The 22,050-nt window shown below is 46.9% G+C and overlaps 1 protein-coding gene across 1 annotated transcript in view; it reads right to left on the reverse strand.

Moving 5' to 3' along the window:
- The window catches only part of SLIT3 (slit guidance ligand 3), a 353,962-nt gene that overhangs the window by 162,638 nt on the left and 169,274 nt on the right, over positions 1-22,050 (reverse strand). Inside the window, exon 6 of the mRNA XM_088522712.1 lies at positions 7,895-7,966. Coding sequence (XP_088378838.1) covers positions 7,895-7,966 — 72 coding nt within the window. The remainder of the gene's footprint in view (positions 1-7,894; positions 7,967-22,050) is intronic.

Here is a 22,050-nt window from a genome sequence, read left to right on the forward strand (position 1 = left end):
AAGGCAGTTGTTGCCCAGGAGCCGCGTGGGGACGGAGCAGCAGAGCCGCGGCTCGGAGCCCGGCGCGGGGCTCTCCCGCAGCGACGCTGCGCCCAGGCCTTTTAAGCCACGGCAGCAATGGCGCGAGGAGCCAGTAGGAAGCGCGGGGGCGCGCGGCGCGGCCGAGCCCCCCTCCCAGAGCCCGCCCAGCGCGCGGCCCGCGCGAGGCGTCGCAGAGCTGCTGCATTGCGGCACTCCGGCCCGGCCGCGCGCGGGCACCGCCTGCCGAGCCGCCTCTTGGGCGACCGTCACGCTCCGGGGCTCCCCATGGCACAAGAGGCCTCTCAACGACCTGCTGGGGGCAAAGACAGGGCCATAGACGCCGTGTCCTTCCACCAACGCCACCACAACGGCCGGCCGCAACGTCCTGCCCTCTTCTGCCCTTGAAAACGGCCCCCTCTCAACCACTGTCTGGCAAGCGCAAACCACCAGGAGCCCTCAAAAACAAGAGGGATGTGAGCGACTCCTGAAAATTTATGGCATTCTTTATTTCCTTTGCTTGGGCCTTCTCATCCGATGCTCTTTCAAAGTGACCAACCCATTTTCTGAGGTATCTCTACAACACTCAACAACAACACGCTACACCACAACAAACGTCTCTCAATGACCTTATGCTGCTTTAACACCCGGCTTTCCTAGGGAACTGCAGATGCTCTAAACATGGACATCCATCACCCTACAAACTGACCCAATGCTCACAGTCTGCTCCTTCCCAAACAGAGCTCGGCAAATGAAATTCTGCCAGGACCCACCTAGTTAATCGGAAATTGCTTCATTTATGACAACAGAATTGACATAGAAATTGTGATTATTGGATTTCAGATTACTTTAAAATTGTCTCATGCTTCCAACCTTAACAAAGCTCTTTAATTTTTTGTTTTAAGCACAGACCTGGAAATGCCAAGTCTAATTTCCATTAATCATATTTCTTTCAAGTTTTTTAAAAATGATTCTTCCTACATTTAACCAGAATATAGAGACCTAATTAAATCTTGCATCTCTTTGTATCATACATATGTTATGTATAATATACATTTATATATATACTTATTTTATATGCATACCCCTGTGAGCAGCAATTAAAACCACACTATGATTTTACATCAGGAGAAGCTTCTACATATGCAATTTTCCATCTATTTGATTTGCACGCATAGTATCTTCACACTATAGTTTTGATTCCCAATTTACTGCAGATAAAACATTATTGTGCACGCTAAACCTTCTGGAAAATGCTAATGCCAAATAACTTATAGCCCCCTGTTCCAGCAACTGCAGCCTGAGCACGATTTTTGGCACGATGCTGGAAGCAGCAGAGCAACAATTCTGGTGCTCCGGCTTCCTGTGAAAATTTCACACTGAGGTTTGCTGCCCGGGGGGAAGGAGGCTGCAGGGGCGTCTCTGCGGCCTGCGCTGCGTCCCCCCGCGCGGAGCGGATGCACCCGGGGCGGCGGGCGCCTCGCGCACCCCCGTGCTGCTGAGCAGGGCAGCGAAGGGCTCCCGGCGCGTTCGCCCCGAGCTCGTGCTGTGCCAGCGCCTGCCGGGAGCACCGTCCCGCGCCGGCGGCTCCGCGCCGGCCCCGGCAGCGCGGCCGCAGCGGGAGCGCATCCGCAGCGGGAGCGCGTCGCGTCCGCTCGGCAGCCGCCGGCTCGCGCTGCCCACGCCACCTTCGCCACCAGCAAGCTGCGCTAGTCAAAGGGAGGGAAAGGGAGAATAGGAACAGAGCCTGTGAAGGAGGCGAGGAAAACCACGGGAGACGGTGCCCAAAGTCCCCAAGCCCCCTGAGTTCTGGCGCTGCAGTCCCAGAGCAGCAAGTGCAGCAGGAATAACGGGCTCACACGACGCCAGCCCTAACGCAGGGCTCCTTAGAGTGCACGTTGGCTAGTGCTCCTGAGCCTAATAGCTCCAGCCGGGCACCGTTCCTATCCAGGGGCGTCTGGAGCCCCAGGCGCTCCCGGCTGCTCCAAAGGGAAAAGCCTCCAGCCGTGGCAGCGCGGGAGAAAACGAGCGCAGCATTCGGGTACTTGCTACGCTCTTGGGGGAAAAAAATCGTCTTTTCTAAATACCCAATTGGGCATCCACACCGAGGGTGGACAGGATGTCTATCCAACTGCTGGGACATGTCTGGCATTGTGCAGCGTGAGGAAAACTGCCCATCAATGAACTGATGCCAACGCGTGCTCGCCCCAGAGCAGAGCTGCATCCCTTCTCGCAGGCCCCGGCGGTTTGCGCAGAGCCCCTCTCCCGCCCGCCCCCGCGCTCTGACCCAAAGGCCGTCACGGGCTGCCATCTGGACAGCGTCCCCTCGCTCTGCCGCGCGGCCAGCCCCGCTTGGCAGCGTGCTACAGCACAGAGGCCATCTCAGACTCCACCTCGGTTCCTTCAGCAGCGACGCTGCATCTCCTGCTGACACCCGGCAGCAAATAAAAACACTCCCTCTCCGGCAGCCATGCACACATCCCATGTTTCTCCATCTACTCTTCACACGAATTAGGCATCTCATTTCATCTGGGTCTATGCAGATGCTTCCTAAAAGTTCTCCAGAAAAGGGCATTTCTGTAGTTCCCCTGATCTCCACTCCATTTATAAAAAGGAAGTCTTTCCCTATAGGAGCAGCCAGGGTTTTCAGGAGCATCTCCCTTTCGCTTAAGATGACACCAGGAAAGTGGTGCAGGGCTCCTACCTGGACACTTCTCCCTGGAGAAAGCTGGAAATTATCATTTGCCCACCAGTAAACACCTCTCTACTGTGGGAACACCACCTCTTGGCTGGCAAGCATTCAGAATAGTTCTTAATCCTTATTTCTTAATTTTTAATTCTTATCTTTATTCTCCCTCTGGCACATTCCTGAGAAACGACCTCCAAGGATACTCTTGGAAAAGCCAAGCTCTTTGTTTTTGGAATTTCACCCAGCAGATACACACTTCAGTTACTCATACCCTGCCACTGGCAATTTACTCTCTTTTTGCTTTTGTAACGCATATTGTGCACATCCAGACTGATGAAACAACTACAGATTTTTAATTCACTTAATTCATTTACATCTATTTGAGCTGATATATACCCTTGGTTGAAAAAACAACCCTTCTAACACTAACCGTTCTAATTTTACTGAATGCATTTATGAATAAGTAAAACAGCTATGCATAGCATTTTTAATAAAAATCTAATTTTCATTATTGTATTTAGGTATCTTGGCATTGGTTAAGAATGCAACTGAGTTCAAATTTAATCCCAACTGCCTCAACCAATCATAATTTCCAGTAAAATAGAGAAAGAAATCACATTTCTGTGGCATTTTCAAGCTTTCATTAAGCAATGACATGTCATATATTTAGAATTATGCCATGACTTTAGCTCCCTGCCTCTCTAGGTTGGAAAAGCAAATAAAAATCTTTCCATCTAGTTAAGACATGCCCAGAATAGCATTTTGCAAATAAGCAAAATTGGCTCTATAACTGAGTACTCAGAATACAGGGGACAACTAGAGGAAAAATTAAATCTTGGCTGCAACACAAAATATTGATTCATTTTCATAAAAGTTTCTTAGAAGTTTGCTAAGAAAAAAAGATACGCGGCATTATAAGCACAATTCATTCATGATGTCCCCATCAGAAATTGCCCAACTGAGGACATTTTAATGAAACACGATCAGTGTAAGAGAAACGTACGGGAGTGAAAAATGAAGGTATGAATAACCCTACCGCAGTGGTGAAACACTTCCCACCAATGGATGTTTTACGGGATGCACAGAAAGGCCACGCGATGCGGAGGGGCGCCGGCCTCGCGGCTCGCACCGCGCTCCTCGCACCGCGCTCCTCGCACCGCGCTCCTCGCCACGCGGCGGCAGCCGCAAAGAGGCGCAAGGGAAACGCTGCAAAGCACCCAAGCGCCCGCAGCAGCAGCGCGAGCGGCAGGCGCGTCCGCGTGGGCGAGGATGCGCTTGTCACCGGCGGAACTGTTTTAAATGCTAACAGTCCTGTTGCAGGACTATCTTTCATTTTAAGATTTCAGGGACGGAGGTATGGTGTATTTTCATTTGTGCTCACATTTTGCAAACTAAAAAAAAAAAAAAAAACACTAGGGATTTGGCTTTTTTTTTTTTGGTTGATTTTAGTTCAAATGCTTAGGGTTCACTTGGAATCTAAGTGAAGGCCTAGAGCGGACGTGGATCTGGGGGTGTTGTGCCCGTTCTGCTTCAGCACCAGCAGTGCCAGGACGGCACACGCTGCCGGGCGCTCCTGGCGCCACGGGCAGCCCCAGTGACTCCCTTCAAAAGGCAGCGAAACGCAAAGAGGATTTGCAGGCTTTGTCCGTGACTCGAAAGCTTACAAGGCTGGGACAGGAGATACTACATGAATGCAAGCCAAGATCTCCGTCAATTAACCCGATTATCAACAAACCCAAACGCAAGCCGTTCACTACTAGCTCTGCACATAAAAAATTCACTTGTTTTCTTTTTTTATTTTTTTAATACAATACTAACAACAGTCCTTTTAGGATAAGCTCCTGCTAAGATTAACATCTTTTGAGTGCTAAGTGTTTTTGCACAAAATCTGCAACGAACACCAAGTGTTCAAGCTCTCATCCTTCTTGCTAGCATTATGAAGTGGGAGGAAAAGCAGCTTTTACAAGATAAAACAAGGGAAACACGGCAGAAAAGGTGTCAACAGCAGCTCGTACTACTTGCTCTCCAGGTGGCACCGCTGCCATGTCACCACGCTGTTTTCAGGGTGCTTCACTGAGATAAAACAATAATAAAGTAAATTAAAAGGGATTGCTGCTAAATTGAGTTTTGTGTCTTCCTGAGAAACGTATCCTAGAAATTCTCAGGCACCTCTAGACTAATGGCACCAGCAGGATCATCAGCACTAGCAGGATCAGTGGATTAATAGTTAATCCACTTTGAGTCGCTTTGGAATTAATTCCTTTTACTTAAATGTCCTACGAGAGGGACAGTGAAATTTGGAGCTCCAAAGGAGTTTTAGCTCTGGGGCACCATCACGTTGGATACTGGACATCAAGCCACAGGCTAATACACTTCTAACCAGCAAAGGATTTGAACACCTTCCTGTCATTCTCCACAAGCAACACTGGACCCTTATTCTGAATTTTTGTTTTGTTTTAGTACCTTGCTTGCAGCTATACTAATAAAGATTTTTCAGTAATACTGTTATTCTCACAGAACCTAAGTAAAAATTAAACGAGTTAGAACAAAAGACCTTTTCCTTTCAAAAATGACATTTCATCCAGGAGAAGGTCCACATCAATTTTCTTTGAGTTTTCTGCAGATTTCTGCTCTGACAGGTCATAATTTATTTAATAACTTTTGTCAACTTTCACAAACACATGCCTCTTTCACATTCTATTGCAGTTGGAGGGGTTGAACACACCTTTCTGTGCCCTGAAATGCAAGACCAAGCCTCAAGAAATATGCTTCCTTATAAAAAGGGGGAAAGGAAGTATGTCAACAGTAAAAATCCCTACAGCTTATCAACAGATTAAAACCTTTATAGGAAACTTGACACAAAATGGGAAAAAAAAAAAAACCAGCCCCAATCCAAACCTATCTAGGTAAGTGTGCCTGTTCCAAACACCGTTCTTGGGCAAGGACCATCAGCAGAAGGCACCAGAACACCCGATCTGCCCCATTTTCCCAGGTTTACTCATCCAAATCCCGCAGGCACTGGTAGTGCCGGGCACTCGCACTATAGTTGACATAAATCAGACCATGGGATCAGGGACAACTTTGGGAGAATGGAGAAGTGATCCAAAGACTGCGTCTGCACGAGGGGCCACGGTCAGTCCCTGGGCCCGCTCCGAGCTTCAGCTGGAGGTAGCAACTCACTGCACTGCCCCCAGGATAATCCTGGCAGCGCAAAACCCTGCCAAAATATGCTGAGTGCACTGTAATTTATTACAAATTTCAGCCTTGTTTTCATTTCTGGCTCTGTACTGTGTGCTGGTACGGGACCTTATTCTGAGCACTGAAAAAAAAAGAAAATGAACTAAACTAAAACTGGGTGCTTGACAATCAGAAATAAGTAACACAGAGCACGGAGCAGGATAACTGCAGGGCTTCCTTGCGTCCCCACATCTCCCCACATCGAGTTCCTTAAGCACAGAAGGAACTCATTTTTATTTCCCCCCCCCCTTTTTTTTTTCTAGGTATCACTAAAAATTTTGTCTCTGCCCCAAATAATCTACAAAACATAGGATGCAAAGACATGGGAGGGAAGAGGTGCAGAAATGTGCATGTTTGGTATAGGAAAGGTCACGAGATTCCCATCAGTCAGATAACATACACTTTTTGGTACCCTTGCAAACTACTCAGATAACGTGGATAAGAGATTTTTGCTAGAATCATTAGCTACTTGCTACATGCTACATTATAAGCTAAAATATATCTGCATAAATTATACATAGCAAGTTGTGCTCTGAAATGTTATCTGGATGTCCTTTGGTTTCACTTGTTAACACTCTTTGATGGTTCAAAACGCTTTTATTTTTTAATGATTACTACTGTTGTACAACTGCAGATACTATATCCTCTGGGGCATTAAGCAAATTTATTTTGCTTGAGAGAGTCTTAAATGCTCAAACTTTCTTTGAAGACAAGCTTAGAAATAAATTTGAATTAGGTTAGAAGTACACGGCTCAAATTTTGTAACTGCAAGAAAGATACTTCTAGATATAGGAATTATCAATCTATTTTCTCATCTCTTAGAATTAAGATTGATTATTTTTCTCTATTAGCACGTCTGTGCTGCAAATTAAAAATGCATAAAAGATCTGATTATGATGTATTTCATACAGAAAGAAGAAATCCTCTTCCTCTTCCACCCACAAAAAAATTCTATAGAACTAAGCAAATATAAACGGAGGAACAAATCATCTAATCCAGCATTTACTACGTCCTCGGGAGCAGAAGTGCATCCTTTCCCAGCAACTTTTCCGAGCCTACAGAGTTCAGCGCACTACAGCGAAGGCTCCCGGGCGCTCCAGGCTCTCGCAGGGAAAGTCACAGCACAGTCTAGTGTCAGTGGAGGACTGAGCCCTCCCTGTAGATACGGGAGAACAGCCCAGCAAAAGGAAAAGGCCAGTTTTGGAGGAGACCGTGACCTGGCAGTTTCCTTCCTTCTCCCTCTGTGCTGCTCGGCCTCACAAATAAGTAACACTTGACAGAGGCGATGCATGTTTTCTAGCAGTCACTGTTCACGGTGGATGCGGGCTGTGCCCTTGAGGAGATGGATTCCAGCCGAGCGCCTCGGTGGGGGCAGCGACCTGTGCCCAGCGGGAAGAGCCTGGAGCACCAGCCGGGCAGGGAGCGCCCTTGGGGGCCTCCATGGGAGCGGGACGGGGACCAGGCCCTCGTGGGCTGGGGACACCGGCCTGACTCCAGTGCACAGGACTGAGGCCAGGGGGGTTTCTCCCCGCTGTGCCCCCATTTTGGCTCAGAGCTGCACGTGAGGGAGACACTAGCGCTCATGGGGTCACGGCAGCAACGTGGAGGCCGTGGGGGAGCCCTGCAGCCGGCTGGTGGCTTTAGACTCCGCTCGCACACGGCAGCGACCGTGGGGACCGGCAGCGATCCGACCCGCCCGGACCCCCGCAGCACTGCATCAACATCGCTCGAACTTAACGCGCGTTCTGCCCCAGAGAGGCAGGTTGTGCTGCCAACCCCCTTCCCTGGCTCCCCGGGGCCGCCGCTCTGTGAAGTTTGTGTCAGGAGAAGAGCGCAGCCCCGCCGTGCCGCCACCGTGTCCGAGCCCCCGCGACGCAACCGCCAAGGGGCCGAGGCCCCGCGTGTCCTCCCCGCTCCCTCCCTCCCGCCGCGGCCCCCGGTCGCACTCACAGGATCTCCAGGTCGCGCAGGGCTCGGAAGGCGCCGTCCTCCACGCAGCTGATCTGGTTGTTGTCCAGCTGCCTGCGGGGAGCAAGGGAGAGCGTGAGGGCGGGCGCCGCTGCCGCCTCGGCCCCGCGCGCTCCGCGCGGCCGCCTGCCGCCTGCCCGCGCCGCGCACTGGAGCCCGCCAGGTCTCAGGAAATATTAATTGCGCCTCTTTTTTTTTTTTTTTTTTTTTTTTTAAAGGCAGAAGGGAGTAATTTCATTACATTAGGGCATCCAATCCATTATGAGCTTTTACCGTCATGTCACTGCAACAATTTCATTAAGCTAAAGGCCTGTAAATCACCGGAGGGCACCGCGCTGCCCTCGGCGACCTCCCACGCTGCCTTTTCTTCCCCCCGCTTTTTACGGGAAGTTGGAGTCCTCTGTCCTGGCAGCACTAAATCTCCGGGCTTTATCCGCCCCAGAGCCGCGAGGGCGCGCAGGGAATACGCTGATGCCAAATTAGACTCGACTAATCTAATTTTATGGTCTTTTTATTATTCCAAGCAGCACATGTCTGTGGCGGGGCGGCGCGGCTCCGCATTGTGCGCAGCCCCATCTGGCCGCGCGCTCCCGCCGAGCGGCTCCGGCAGCCCCGGGGGCTGCTCCCGGCCCAGCGGCCGCTTCATGCCCACGACCGGGTGGCTCTCGCTCCATGGCGCCCGCTTTGGGTTTTTTTTCCCCAAGGTTGAGGGTCCGCCTTGCTGAGGAAATGGAAGTGAAAGAGTTGTCACTTGAAATTAGGCAATTGCATTTTCTAACAGGGGATCCTTTATATTTTACATATAATGAAATAAATCTACGTGCCCACGGCCGCGCTAATGCGGCGCGCGCGTTCTGACGGGGAGCACCGCTGCGTGCTCCTGGCTCCCTCTGTCCCCCCGGGCACCGCGGCCACCCCGGCGTAGCCGGGCAGTGCAGGGGTGCTGGGTGCCGCAGCGCCGCACGGCTCGCGCGTCCGCAGGAGCTGCCGTGGGGAGCTTCCTCGGCGCGCATAAACGCAGCATTTAAAACACTGCGTATGGGTGGCAAACACGACGCGCCTGGGTAACGAGTTACACCTGGGCAACACGTCACACCTGGGTAACGGGGAGTTTTGCCAGATTCTTTTCTGATTTGCTACTGCACCTTCCCTCTAAATGGACATTAGACAACTTTCTCACAGATAATAATAATAAAGGATAAAATATTAAATTATAGTTACGGAATGAAAACAAAGCATCTCTTGGTTAAATAGCTATTTAAACACCATCCTCACCCTCCACAGACATGGCTGGATGTCCTAACACCAAGCATCCTGAACATGTGTCCATTGGAAGATGACGGGAATCTTGTCTCCGGCAACATGGGCTACACAGACATCGGGTTTTTTATGATTTCAAGTGCATGAGACATCACAGATACTCAGGTCAGTCAGACCTTCTAGAAACCTTAGCAAGCATAAGGCCAGCTAAGTTTCCTCAGAGCTCTCATAACGCAGGAGAACATGCTGAATTTGGCAAAACTTCGAGCAATGTCTCTTCAACTGACAGGAATCAGGATGTAAAATCATCCCAAAGGGACATTTCTGTAGCCTGAGAGTTCACGTATAGTCTCTATACACGTGTATGTAAGTATATACATACTCACACATATCCTCTCCTCTCCCATCACCCCATCAAGATGTTAAAATATCTGTATTTTTGGCAGCTGGGAGGATCAAGTGGCTGTTGGGCAACTTCTTCTAGGCTCACTATTTAATCGCGTGGGTTTTAAAAATGTGTTGCTTTAATAGAAACCACCACGGATTTCAGGAATAAAACTAAAATGTGGATAAATATAACACTAGTTGCATGACTAAGGACTTCACACTTCAATTGGCTGGCACATGCTAGCATGACAAAGAGAAAACAGGAACAACTCGAGAGCCATTACTTCCTTTTCTTCTAGGTGAAATACTATATATGTTGTCTATTTTTGAGTTACTCTCTAATATTGGTTTTTCTACCAAACATATTAAAATAAGCAAATAAGCCAAGAGCGCTCGTCACTAAACCATCTGATAGCAAGCCATGAATTCAGGAAGGCATGCAGTATATATTGCTTTTTTAAAGAAGAACACTCTCATAAATTGATTTTTGCTGACAAAGTGTAATATCTATATCCTAAGCACATTGCTAGAGGTGCCGTCGTGCTAACACTAACAGCATTACGCTACGTGATTAACCCACAGGACCAAAGCAAGGGAAACCATGAGGCACCCAGAAGTGCATCCTGCACTTAAGCAGGATGGTCACTAAATTGGGGAAAAAATCACTATAAAAATCCCTTTGTATTCAATATACCCAGATTTTGGGCCCCTGTACACCTGTATTTCTATGTGCTTTGTGGTCAGTCAGGGCTGGCGGCTCCTGATGACCATGTTCAAGATCCTTCACTTCCCATTTGCTTCTCAAGGTGTAAGAGAAGTTCTGTTTATCTTCATCTGTACAGGATGGAGCACAGCCTGGCGAGCTCGAAGTCTAACGCGCTGCCTTCCCTCCCTCCAGGACATCGTGTCATTTTAAACTCTGGAGAAATCCTGAGCTGGGGCTTTACAGAAAATCCAAGGCAGGTGTCAGCACATCCTTTTATACCCACAAAGAGAAGAGAAGCAGCCCAAGGTGTGGGCTAGCAAGCAGACAACATGCTGTGAACGGGGAGGCTACTGGTGCAGCTGCACTGGGGCAGCCACGCGAGAAGGGCACCTGACACGAGTGAAACTGAAACAGAAAACAGAGAGTCCTCTTTATATAAACTTATAAATTAGTATAAAACCAGCGTAAAGTTTGTAAGACCAGCACTGGGCTGAGCAGGCGCTTGTCCCTTCTCAAGGCCCCCACTACGCTGCCCCTTCCCCTCGGGCTGCCGTCAGCCCCAAACCACCCCGAGCCCCCGGCCGCAGCTGCCTTCGTGCAGACTCCCGCACCACTCGTGTTCCGAACGCGAGGAAATGCCGGCTTCTAAAACACAGATAAAACCATCTGAGCAGGAAGGCATCCTTCATACAGCAGCCACAATGCCATATATTATTATAATCTTGCACCATTACTCACTAGGTAATCTCAGTTTTATTAAAAAGCAGTACAATTAATTATGCGACCAAATTATATGCAACTGATTATCATTATCTATCTTTAAAAGTGACATTTTAAAGCAAAAAACATGAGCTACATCACCGTTCTATAACACAATGAGGAAATAATTCTGCATCCTAATAGCTTTATATCACAAGATACTCTATGGTTCTTTAACCAAGACACCGCATTAAATGTTTAGCACGCAATTCCCCCGACAGTTTATCATGCCGCCTTACCCGTTTGGATTTATACACTATCTGTCACACTTGAGAGTTACATTTACAACAACAATTGGAAGGAACGGGATTTTACAGCGTTCATATTCTTCTGCTATTTAAAATAATACTTTAAATACAGAGGCTTGGAATTTCTGCTTACCAAAGCACAGTATTTAGTTTCTGAAAGTATTCATGAGGCAAAAATTCCAAGCAAAGAAGTTAACATAATATTTCTGCTAGTACTGAATTTAAGATTTAAAAAAAATACTACCCTAAAATATTAGATAATTGAATTCATCCAGGGTAAAAACTTTCAAAATGAAAATTATGTCTTTTTTTCACAGCATTAAATTATAGTTAATGTTTCAAAATCTACATTTACTCTACCCGCAATCTTTCTTCAAATAAACTATCTACTCTCAGGCCACAGAGATTTCAGTATTTTTTCTTCAATGTGACATACCTCAAATACACAAAGAAGGCCCTAAAGTATCAAACATTTCACAATAATGAATTAAATAATCAATGTTTTGCACGTTATTTTACTGACGGATTTATTTTTCATTTACAAACATTACTGAGACCACTACAGAGCTCAAGTGTTAATCTCTCCAATTATACCATAAGGGCAATTCAATTAATAACGCCTCTTCATATATTTTGTCCAGTATCTAGTTAAATATTTAAATACTAGCCCGTACTAACATAAACATAGCGAGCACTTTCCTGTTGTCTTAATTTCTCACTGTAACTTACTCTTTACAGAATTGTCACTATACAAAAATGGATTTGGTTAATCCAGCCTCCCTCAAACCGCTGTTTGGGCAACCTGCTCCCACACATTCCAGTAAAAGCTGCTGTCTATACGCAAGTACTTTCCTGTAAAGTTTATTCCCTATAAACCGAGGCCTTCCAGTATCCCACAGGAATTACAAAGACACTCTTCAAAGACACACATTTGTTGTCCACCCTAAAAGCAGGTCTTTATGGACCTTTTAGGACAGCAGGAATTCAAAGGAACTGACCCACAGCATCATATACGAAAGTAAAGGGCCTAAGGCCTTATGCTTACATTCAGTTGGTAAGCAAGCACTGTAAGAGGTAGTGGGTGACACTTTAAATTCAATGAAATTGAAATAATAAATTTAATGAAATTGAAATAATATAAAATTATTTCAATGCAGTTTTTAATATATTTATTTTCAGTTTTTACTAAAAGACTGGTGTAGAACACAGTGCCCGAGCGGCTGTGATCAATCTGAAACCCCCCTCTGGGGTTCCAGCAAGGGTTCCAAAACTCTTGTTTTTGGGGAAAAAAAAAAAAAAAGGAAAAAGAAAAAAAAATAGTAGTTTTGCCAAAGGCTGGCATTGACACGCTGTGCCAAAGCAGCTTGTCCACAGCAAGGAATTGGGCAGAGCCACAGCCTGGATTCTCTGTCTTAACCTTCCCAGGCAGCCTACGCTGCCCAGTCACCAAATCCTGTGGGAGGCAGGGTGGGCGGGAAGAGGAATCCACCAGGACGGGAAGAGCTGCAGGTAAAATAACTAGCCTCAAGTACTAAACATACCCTCTTTTTCCACCTCATAACTCAAAATGTTGCTGACAAAACCAGGGACAGGGCAGCAGGACAAGAGCAAGTGGCAACGGAGCAGGCAGAGGCCGCGGCCCCTTCCCACCTGAGCCGGGGCCCCGGCAGGGTCCCCCGTCGCCGTCAGGGCCGGGGGACATCCCTTCCTCAAACCCCCCGCTGGCTGCTGCTGTCGGGAGCAGCATAGCGAGCGGTGAGCGCCGGTCTCCATAGCAATTGGGGCAGCTCTGGCCGTTTCCCTAGCGACTCCAGCCTGGAAAACCATCTGCTGCCGGGGCCGAGGCCCGGTGGGGAAGGGGAAGATCTGAGCGAGGTGGAACGGGTGTTAGAGAACATGCAAGTTACTCGCTGTGCTGGTTTCTCCAGTTCTGAGAGGTTTGCACTTAGAAACATAGAATGATAGTGGTTGGAAAAGACCTTCAAGATCATCTTACTTGTATATTTACTGCTTTATGTATTTTAGTGGATATTGACCACCAAATGCCAAGAAAAGTCTGGGCCCCCAGCCAGGCCAGCAGGAAGAACATGGCCCGTACCTCATGCCACTCATGGGAAACGAACTTGCACGAGGGACGATACTGTGAAGCGCTAGACAACCTGAAAGGAAGCAGAAACTACGTGGCATGTGTAGATTAAAAAAAAAAAAAAAAGGTACATTGTATTAATTCTATTGCCTGCAGTCGAATGATGACTTGACATATGTTTTCTAACTCCTAAAAGAAAAATTAAGAGGTAAAATATACCAGGATGGGTAAGTGTTGTGAATAAAGTCACAGCAGGGATGAGGTTGTTAACTTTTGGCTTCGAGGGATGCTGAGGGTGGGAGAGTGTCTCCTGGCTTTTTTTTTTTTTTTTTTTTTTCTGTTTTTTAACCCCTTTTTTCTGCCCCAGTAGAAGAGTGTTCTCCCTTACACTGATCCGGCTGCAGCAACTCTGTGTTAGAGACACTAGGGTTAAATTATTCTTAGATTTTCTATTGCAGGCCACTGAATTAACCAGGCAATTAAAAACAGGGAGCTTCGATTACATTAAGTCAAGGAGCCGTTTGGCTTAGCTACAGCTTTCTCTTCTTCAGCACCTACCTGTTTTGGGCATTACTTAAGTCAAAGATTTTGCTTTTACTTCTCAGATCTACTAAAAACCAATTAGACCCAAGTTATAACCTATAATTATACTCCTAGGGCTGTTGTCTGCCCACTGATATAAAAATCTCAAACAATGTATTTGAGAATTGCTTTCCCAGGGTTGCTTCACTGCACATGCAATGTCCAGCTCCTCTGGTGATTTAAAGTGTCTTCAGCTCTGCCATTTCTTGGCACGCCATCTCACTTTGCACATGGCAAGGAGGCTGATTCACAATCATTCCTCGATAAGCACGTGGGCAAGTTTAGGTGAGAGGATGCTCTGGTGGGAGGGAGATGTTCGCATTCATCCTCAAGGCCTTCGACACTGTTATAAGGTAGGGCATGATCTGCAAAAAAATATTTGGACGGGAGGTTGCTCCTGGCCTTCCAAGCTGACGGTACTTACCTCCGACTGTTCCAACAACCCTCTCCAGCCTGTGGCGTCGCTGAAGATGTGTTACCCAGTCCTGGCTGCCACGCGGGCGAGCGAAGCGCACACCTGGGCGCGCTCACAGCCTCGCACAAGAGCCCTGCGCAGGCCCAGCTAAACCGTCCCTCACTCCCGGTCTTGCCGGCAGACCCCAGGCCCCTCACTGACATGAGATGTTTGCTGAGAGGCTCTGCAGGAACTGAAGCCCCATCCATCTCCCCCCCGCAATTATCCAGCTCCGAGCTCATCACCCATGGCACATTTGGAAAGGAAGGCGTCACATGAACGATGCCTCCGTGAGTGGTGTCCTCTTCTGCCACCCGCCCCTCTCCACAAGCCTGTACTAACCTGCAAACAGCTGCTCAATTCACCTACACTGGTAATAAAGTGCCTTGACCCGCACACCGCAAACGGAGGAACAAATACTTCAGGGTATCTGCAGAACACAAGGGACTAAGAAAAAAACCAACTAGTTTCTAGATGCAAAAAGAATTTAACAGAAAAGCAAATTAAAAGAAAACCTAGAAAGTAAGGTCGGGTGGAAATGAAAACAAATAAATCATCTCACATATCAAAGGGAACCAAAAATAATGCTGCTGTTTGCCATCTTGGGATCCAGTTAGGATAACAATTTTGTAAAACTTTGAAAAGTGCTATGGAGATACACAGTAAACTGCACCATGGCTGACAAAGGGCTGTTTTGTTTGATTGTTTTCAAGTCAGCCAAATTCATGTCATCTGTGAAATGTTTATCACCAGGACAAGGACAGCAATCCATCCTGTAGATTTATCTTTACAAGTGTTTTGGAACAAATGTTCCTATTTGAACATCCATATGAACCATAAACATGCAATATGCTTGGATCACTACATCCAGGTTTTGTTAGGAGATCTTTAACTGTCTAAGCAATATTCTTTTATCAAATCAATCTGGCATTACTATATATCCCCAAGGAACAGGGCAGAAAACATATGTGACAGCTCGTCCACATATCCACCAGGGAGGGCTTCTTTCCACCTACGTGAAACTGGAGGACTATTGCACTTATTTCACATAAGCAAATGGTTTTCATCTCTTCTTAGGATTTATATGATTGCTGCAGTATTCAGGTCCCTCACTCTTTAACAGATTTATACATCCATCCTGCAGATGTACAGCTGTCAGCAACATATGGAGGTTTCTATACAACTTCAGGAACGGAATGCCCCCCTTCCAGCTCCACTTACCTACATCATTTATAAATTAAAATATGCTTTCCTAGCCTCAGGAGGCTGAAAGTACAAACCCAAAGCACAGCCCATGGGAGAGCCTGCATCCCAAGCGCTGAAGATCACTTAGCACAATGAGTAACTAATGACAATGTTACCCCTGGCACAAAGCACCTTTATAGACATAGAGGGCAGAAGGTGTAACGGTGTGAAGGGTTTACTGAACTCCAGTATCTCTACTTAGACGCAGAGATGCGGTCAGGAAGCTCTGCTGGTAGCTGATACCAGCTCCTGCTGCCTGAGGAGGCATTTCCAGCAGCTTTCCCTCTGGACCACTCCAGCCCAGCAGGATTAACTGCTGCACGGGGAAGACCCCGGAGCTGAAACAGCACATTTAAGAAATGCCCGTGTCACGGGGCAGCCGTGACGGCCCCCAACAAGCCCTGCAAGAGCTGGGCCACAGCTCTGCGCCAAAGGGCTTCCCTCCAGCCTCTAGAAGGCTCCTGTACATTACCCCAAAAATCTGTTTCTCTAAAAATGCAGAACTTGTAATTAGCAGAAGTTTGGAAGAATTATTCCAATCATGACTGGTAAAAAAAAACTTAATGAATTAACCGTATCCCTAATTAGAAAAGAACAGGTATAGATGGCTTATTATTTACAATATGGCTAACATAATGAACTAATTTTACACTTTATTACAACTTATTACAAGTGTTGAAGATGCTATTTTACCTATAAACTTTCCTACTTCTTATAGACTGCATTTTTTTTTTCTGTGCAAACTGCTTTATACGTTTTAAGGAAAATAATTCATTTTGAGAGTAATAACTTCATCCTTCGGGTCAAGTTAGCCATTGTAATTTCTTAAATGTAAACAGCCACGTCTCAACTATTTATTCACATACACTTATCAGCCATTCAGTCATAATTTTACAAGACTCACAAAAAAAAAAAACCCTTAAAACATTAGCTTAATCAGTAAGATTTAGAACTTTCTTGCTTACTGGTGATTTTTTTTTTCCTTTTGATCTTCCCTGTCATCAATCCATAAATTCCCAGCAGAGGTAAGCGCTTCCCTTGCCAGAATTGTCATAAGAAAAAGGAAGTCTTGGGCAAGAAAACTGTCAGTCTTGGGTAAATTTTGGTAGCAACTTTGGATCAAAATAGCATAATCAGTTACCTTAATTTACCCTTTTAACAAAATCCCTGATATTCAAGTTTTAAGGAAATATCAAAGCACCTGAACAAAGGGGGCAGATAAAAGGCTTACCCCAAAGTTTTGCAAACAGGTGTTCAAGGCAGAACTTAAAAACAACAACAACAACAACAACAAACCAGAACAAAAGAGCGAACACCCCAAACCCAAAGAACTAGGCCCAAAAATGTGTCCGTACGTGCTGGCCCCTGCTCCTTGCTGAGCCCCTCCAGGGAGGCCACTTGAGCTCCCTGCAGCAGCCCCCTCTCCTAGGCCTGGGTTCAAAGCAGGGCCTAATTGATCGCGGATACTGCATCTAAGCTGAGCTTAGGACATAAATTACGCGGAAAATGAAGGAGGTGCAAGGGTGAAACTCGTGTGTGGGGCTACCAAGGGGTCATGAAAGAAAGCAAACGAAGATGAGACAAACTGAACCTCATTTCCAAAGCGGCTTTCACACAGGAAGATCCACTTCCCACCGCAGGTCCCGACCAGAAGTTTTAAGCCCGTTTTAAGGAGAACCATGTTTTTGCTGCCCTAGAAGCTACATGGTCACGGGCAGGTGCACGTGTGACACCTGCCCGGGCAGGACTGCTCACCAGCATCTTAGTGCAAACCACGTGCATTAAGAAATCTCGCTCACTACGTCACAGTTCTATGTAAGCCTATTAATTTATCAGTTTAAATAAGTTAAATAATGACTTTCTCATTTTTTTCTTTTTTTTGAAAAAAATAATGATGTATTCCAGGATTACCATATCATGACTGCTTTACGGTTACCTTTGACTGACAATATATTAAGGCAGGATTGTATAGTGAAATATTCTTGAGAGCTTATGTCCTTTCAAAAAAAACACAGGGAATTCTCACTTTCTTTTGCAAAATGAGAGAAAAGAAAATGAATCCTAAGCGGGAAAGCAGCATGTTGCACACACTGTATGTTTGTTACCATCACAGGGCTATGGCACAGCTGTTCAGTGAATATTTAGAAAAATACCTTAAGAAAGAGCTTTAAAAAATTCGAAGGGACAGAAACAGAGGCTACTTCCACATGAAGACAAAAATCGCTCATTTGTTCCTGTGACATTTATGTTTCTACCAAAGGGTAAACGAAAGCAAAATTAGATCCCACAGGCTTATTTTTTTTAATAAAAAAAAAACACAAAAGGCGTGTGGGGGAGGAAAACGATCTTCTGCAGCGGCCGCGCGTACGGGAGCGTCGCGGAGCAGCCCCTGCCGACGCCGCTCGCCTGCCGTCTCCTGTGGCAGCTGCTCGCAAATAAAACAGTTTTTATCCTCATCTCCCTCAAAGCTGCTTTGCCAGAAGTGCCTGATTTACACCCGGACAAGCTGCTGCTTTCTCCTCGTCTCATGGCTGGTGTCTGAGGGTCACGAGTCCGCGGGGCGTCCCTTAACGCTGGATGTGCGTTTGGAGGGCGGCATGAAGGCTGCAAGGACGAGTGTTACTCCTCCAAACTCAACAGGGCTCTCCATGCAACCCTCTTAATATCCATGCACGACTTCCATGACCCAAGTTTCTTCTGAGGACATTTTCAAATAACGTAGTAAACCCGCTGTTGAAAAGGACTGGATAATATTCCTTGCTGTGTAAACATTGTGAGCAGATGTTTTCATAAACACCATTTATGATTAAAACTTTGTAAAATACATAGAAAGCATAAACGTGGGCATCTGCCCCACAAAACCCTCTTTCTCTCCAGATAAAGCCACTGGTGGCTCTGGCTGAAGAGCCAAGGGGCAAACGCAGCAACATGGACATCGAGGCTATGGCCTTGGCTTGGCCCAACTGGAAGAGGAGGTGGCCAGCGCCGACCCCGCGGTGCCCCCAGAGCTGCCTGCAAAAGGTTCCCATTAAACATAATGAGGCAAATGACAAAATCAATAAGGCAGGAATGGAGAGACTATCGTAAAAATGATGTAAATTCAGAGGTCACCGTGGTTATGAAGCTATTTAGAATTATAATTAAAACCAGTACCTTTTTTTTGGACTAAAAGCTGCTTTGACAAGCACGGATGAACATTGCAGGAAGTCTCCTACAAAGGTACTCAAAATTAAGGTACGGCACAGGGACAGGATAAATTATCCAAAGATGAATTGCAAGCCAAGGTTAGCGTAAAAAAGACCAAAATAAAGAAAATTCAATTTTCATACTATTTCCACTGATGTCACATTCCATTTAAATCAAGTTTGGTTTCAAAGGGACAGCAAGAGCTCCACAGAAACTGCAAAGGGCCAGATCTGCTCTTCATTAGGGCCGCGCGGAGAGCGGTGCTGCCCAACACTGTCCCCAGAGACGCAGCCCTGGCACCTCGAGCCTCCGTCCAGCGCCGGTACCTGAACTAGTCTCTGCCTTTCTTGCACAGCTCCAACACAGACACGTCTTGTTCAGCCTCCTGCAGGATGCACGAGCAAACACACGAGCCCGCACGCAGAAACCTTGAGGCTTTTCCAGCTACGTCCTTGCTCTCGAGTTCAACCACTTTCACCAACTCATTCCAGATTCTACACCAAACTAGTGGAAAACTGATTCCCTCTTCTCCTTTTGCTCTATTATATTGAGAACTGCAATAGTAAATCTGAGAGTACAGACAAACTCTGTGAAATGAAGGATAAAATTTTCTAAGTGATCAAGGCAACAGTTTCCCAGACTAAAGTGGTTAACTTTCCTAGTGCGACATTTCATTAAGATGTATTTGTGTGCCGCAAGTAACGCTCAAGCACTCGCCTTGTTTCCACTAGTGAAATGGCTGCACACACATCAATCACTGTTTCTTTGGATTTATTCATTATCTTAATTAATTTGATAAGAGCATTTACTTATTTCCATTCTGCCGCTGACCAGCAAATACTACAAACACAATCTGCAGTGTTGGGCTGCGAGGGGCAGACAAAGCGACCGAGGAATGGCTCTGTATTTTGATGAGGTGAATGCAAAGCACTTTACCCAGTGAAGAGCAAATTCAGCTTTTTCCTGACCCTGCGTGTGCAATTGGATGTTTAATTTTTGTAAAACACATGGATCAATGCTAATAGGAGACACACAGAGGAAGAGGAGACGTAACTCCCACAAAAAGCTATACAACGAATCAGAACCCGAAACCACTGCTCACTAAGATGTTTAACTGTTCCTGCAAAGCTCTAATTTTTGACGTTATATAGTTAATATAACTACTAGGAATATAAATGTATGCAGACTTATGGAAGTGGCAAATGTTACATACGTGCTGACATATTTCTGCACTTTTTTTAATTCTAAATGCTTGATTTCTTCTTCCAAAGGCATCTTTTGGGCTACAAGGCAGGAGATTATCCACAATGTCCCAAGTGGCCCCCGGATGTGAGCAGAACAGCTTGCAGTTCTGGTAACACGAAGCATTATCTTGTAGGCAGCTGTGAAATATTTAGACACAAGCGCCCGTGTTATCGTGACGGATGAACCTGCTCACTTGGGCTTCTCTGCATCCCCACGCTATCAATTCCTATTGCCTGGGAAAAGGGTCTAAAAGCGGAAATGCCGAAAGCTGCACAAGTGTGGAGCTGCTGTCTAGTGAACCAGCAATGAGGAAAAGGCAGTTATTCCTCACCAAAAACAAGTCTCAGCTGCACAACGTGACGGGCTGCGGCTCCAGCCGCCTTGCAGACCGTCGTGCGGGCCCGGCTCTGCTCTGCTCCTCCGCAACACCCAGACCCAGCTATTTCACACCTGAAATAACCTGCTCAGGGGCAGACTCCTGCAAGAAACGCTGCCCGTGCTCCGAGCAGCAGACACTGAGCACACGTGTGCGCTCGCCGCGCTCCGCTCGCTCGCACGGCCGGGAACAGCCGCTCCAGGCTGCTGTCCGCTGCTCCGAATGCCTCCGCAGCCTCACTGCTGGCAATGGCTAATTCTTGCTCTTTAACCTGACTAAAAGCAATGCAATTCTCTCTTTATCTTAATTATAAACTTACTAATTGGCTTTTTCTGTAGGCAGGTTCTTCCTTTGCATTTTATGGCCAAACGGCAGAAATCACTTCATATGAAAGTAAGTCCTAAAATCAGATTTCCCACGATGGGGATTTAAAACCTCAGTTTTCTAGCCTCTTTGTCTCATGCAAACATTCTGACTTCACTGACACTGTAAAGCTCTTCCTCAGCGCAAGCCTCACATATCTCATTTTCCTGGGCCCGCTTCTCTGCTAAGAAGATGAGAAAGGGCGACAGACTCTTACCAGTCAGAAAGGTGGTGAATAAAAGGGAAAAAAGAGACATACGACACTACTTCCTGCAATGCTCCTTTTTTTCTCTCAAATCCTCTTAACGTTTATTTTTCCCAATGGCTACAGCGATGCTGGTACCCAGCCCCTTCTCGTACCAGCCACTTTGCCCCGTGGTGCTTCTGTGGTTGAGCCTTAGCTCCAGCTGCCCTGCTGCTTCCCTGGGGATTTTCCTGCGGGACACCTTCCACACTGCCCTGGAGACAGCCTTCCTTTGGAGGTTTAATGCAGGCTAGCGATGGCTGCATCCCTATTATAATAGCTACTATTTTTCCATGACATTTGGACACTTTATTTAGAAACCAAAAGAATTTAAGGGCACGTTAAATGTCAAGCCATAAAAGCCGACACAATTCAATGCCAGCCTTCCCCAACATGAATTTTCACAACAAACCGGACAGAAGTGGCCAGCAGGAGAATATATAACTTTGTTTCTTATGTCTAAAGGTCTCCAAGATGGCTCAAAATTTTGCTTTAAGAGGTGCAAGAGCCCTGACACCATGGAACGAATCTATGAAGCGGGAGTTGCAGCGAGGGGCAGCCCTGCGGCTATCGCGTTAGCGCCCGGGTGCGGAGCGGCGCCGGGATCAGACAGCGGAAGGCACCGGACGCCGGGGCTCGCTCCCTGCGCCGAGCTCGCTGGTTCCGCCACGTCCGCGGCGCCGGAGCCCGAGCACGGAGCCGGCACGCGTGAACTCGCTGCCTCGCGCCCGGGATACCCCTGAGCTCGGCCTGCGTCACACCCGGGCGTTGCAGGCAGCGCTCCAGGAATTCCTACGGCTTCCCAGGGCCCGGCTGGCTCGGGATGTACTCGCTTGCTGCCCAGCATCTCCCGCGTCTGGAAGCAGCATCGCTCTCACCCACAGATAACAACGCCTCATTTTTTTTTTCTAAATCTACAAACTTCTCACAGCACTTCCATGTTTTCCAAGTGTTTTCCCTCCTTTTTTTCTAGACCTATTCATAGGTCCTCTGATAA

Source organism: Tinamus guttatus, unplaced genomic scaffold (genome assembly GCF_059628265.1).
Source record: "Tinamus guttatus ecotype Peru unplaced genomic scaffold, ASM5962826v1 Tinamus_guttatus_pri_ptg000155l, whole genome shotgun sequence".
Classification (NCBI taxonomy): Eukaryota; Metazoa; Chordata; class Aves; order Tinamiformes; family Tinamidae; genus Tinamus; species Tinamus guttatus.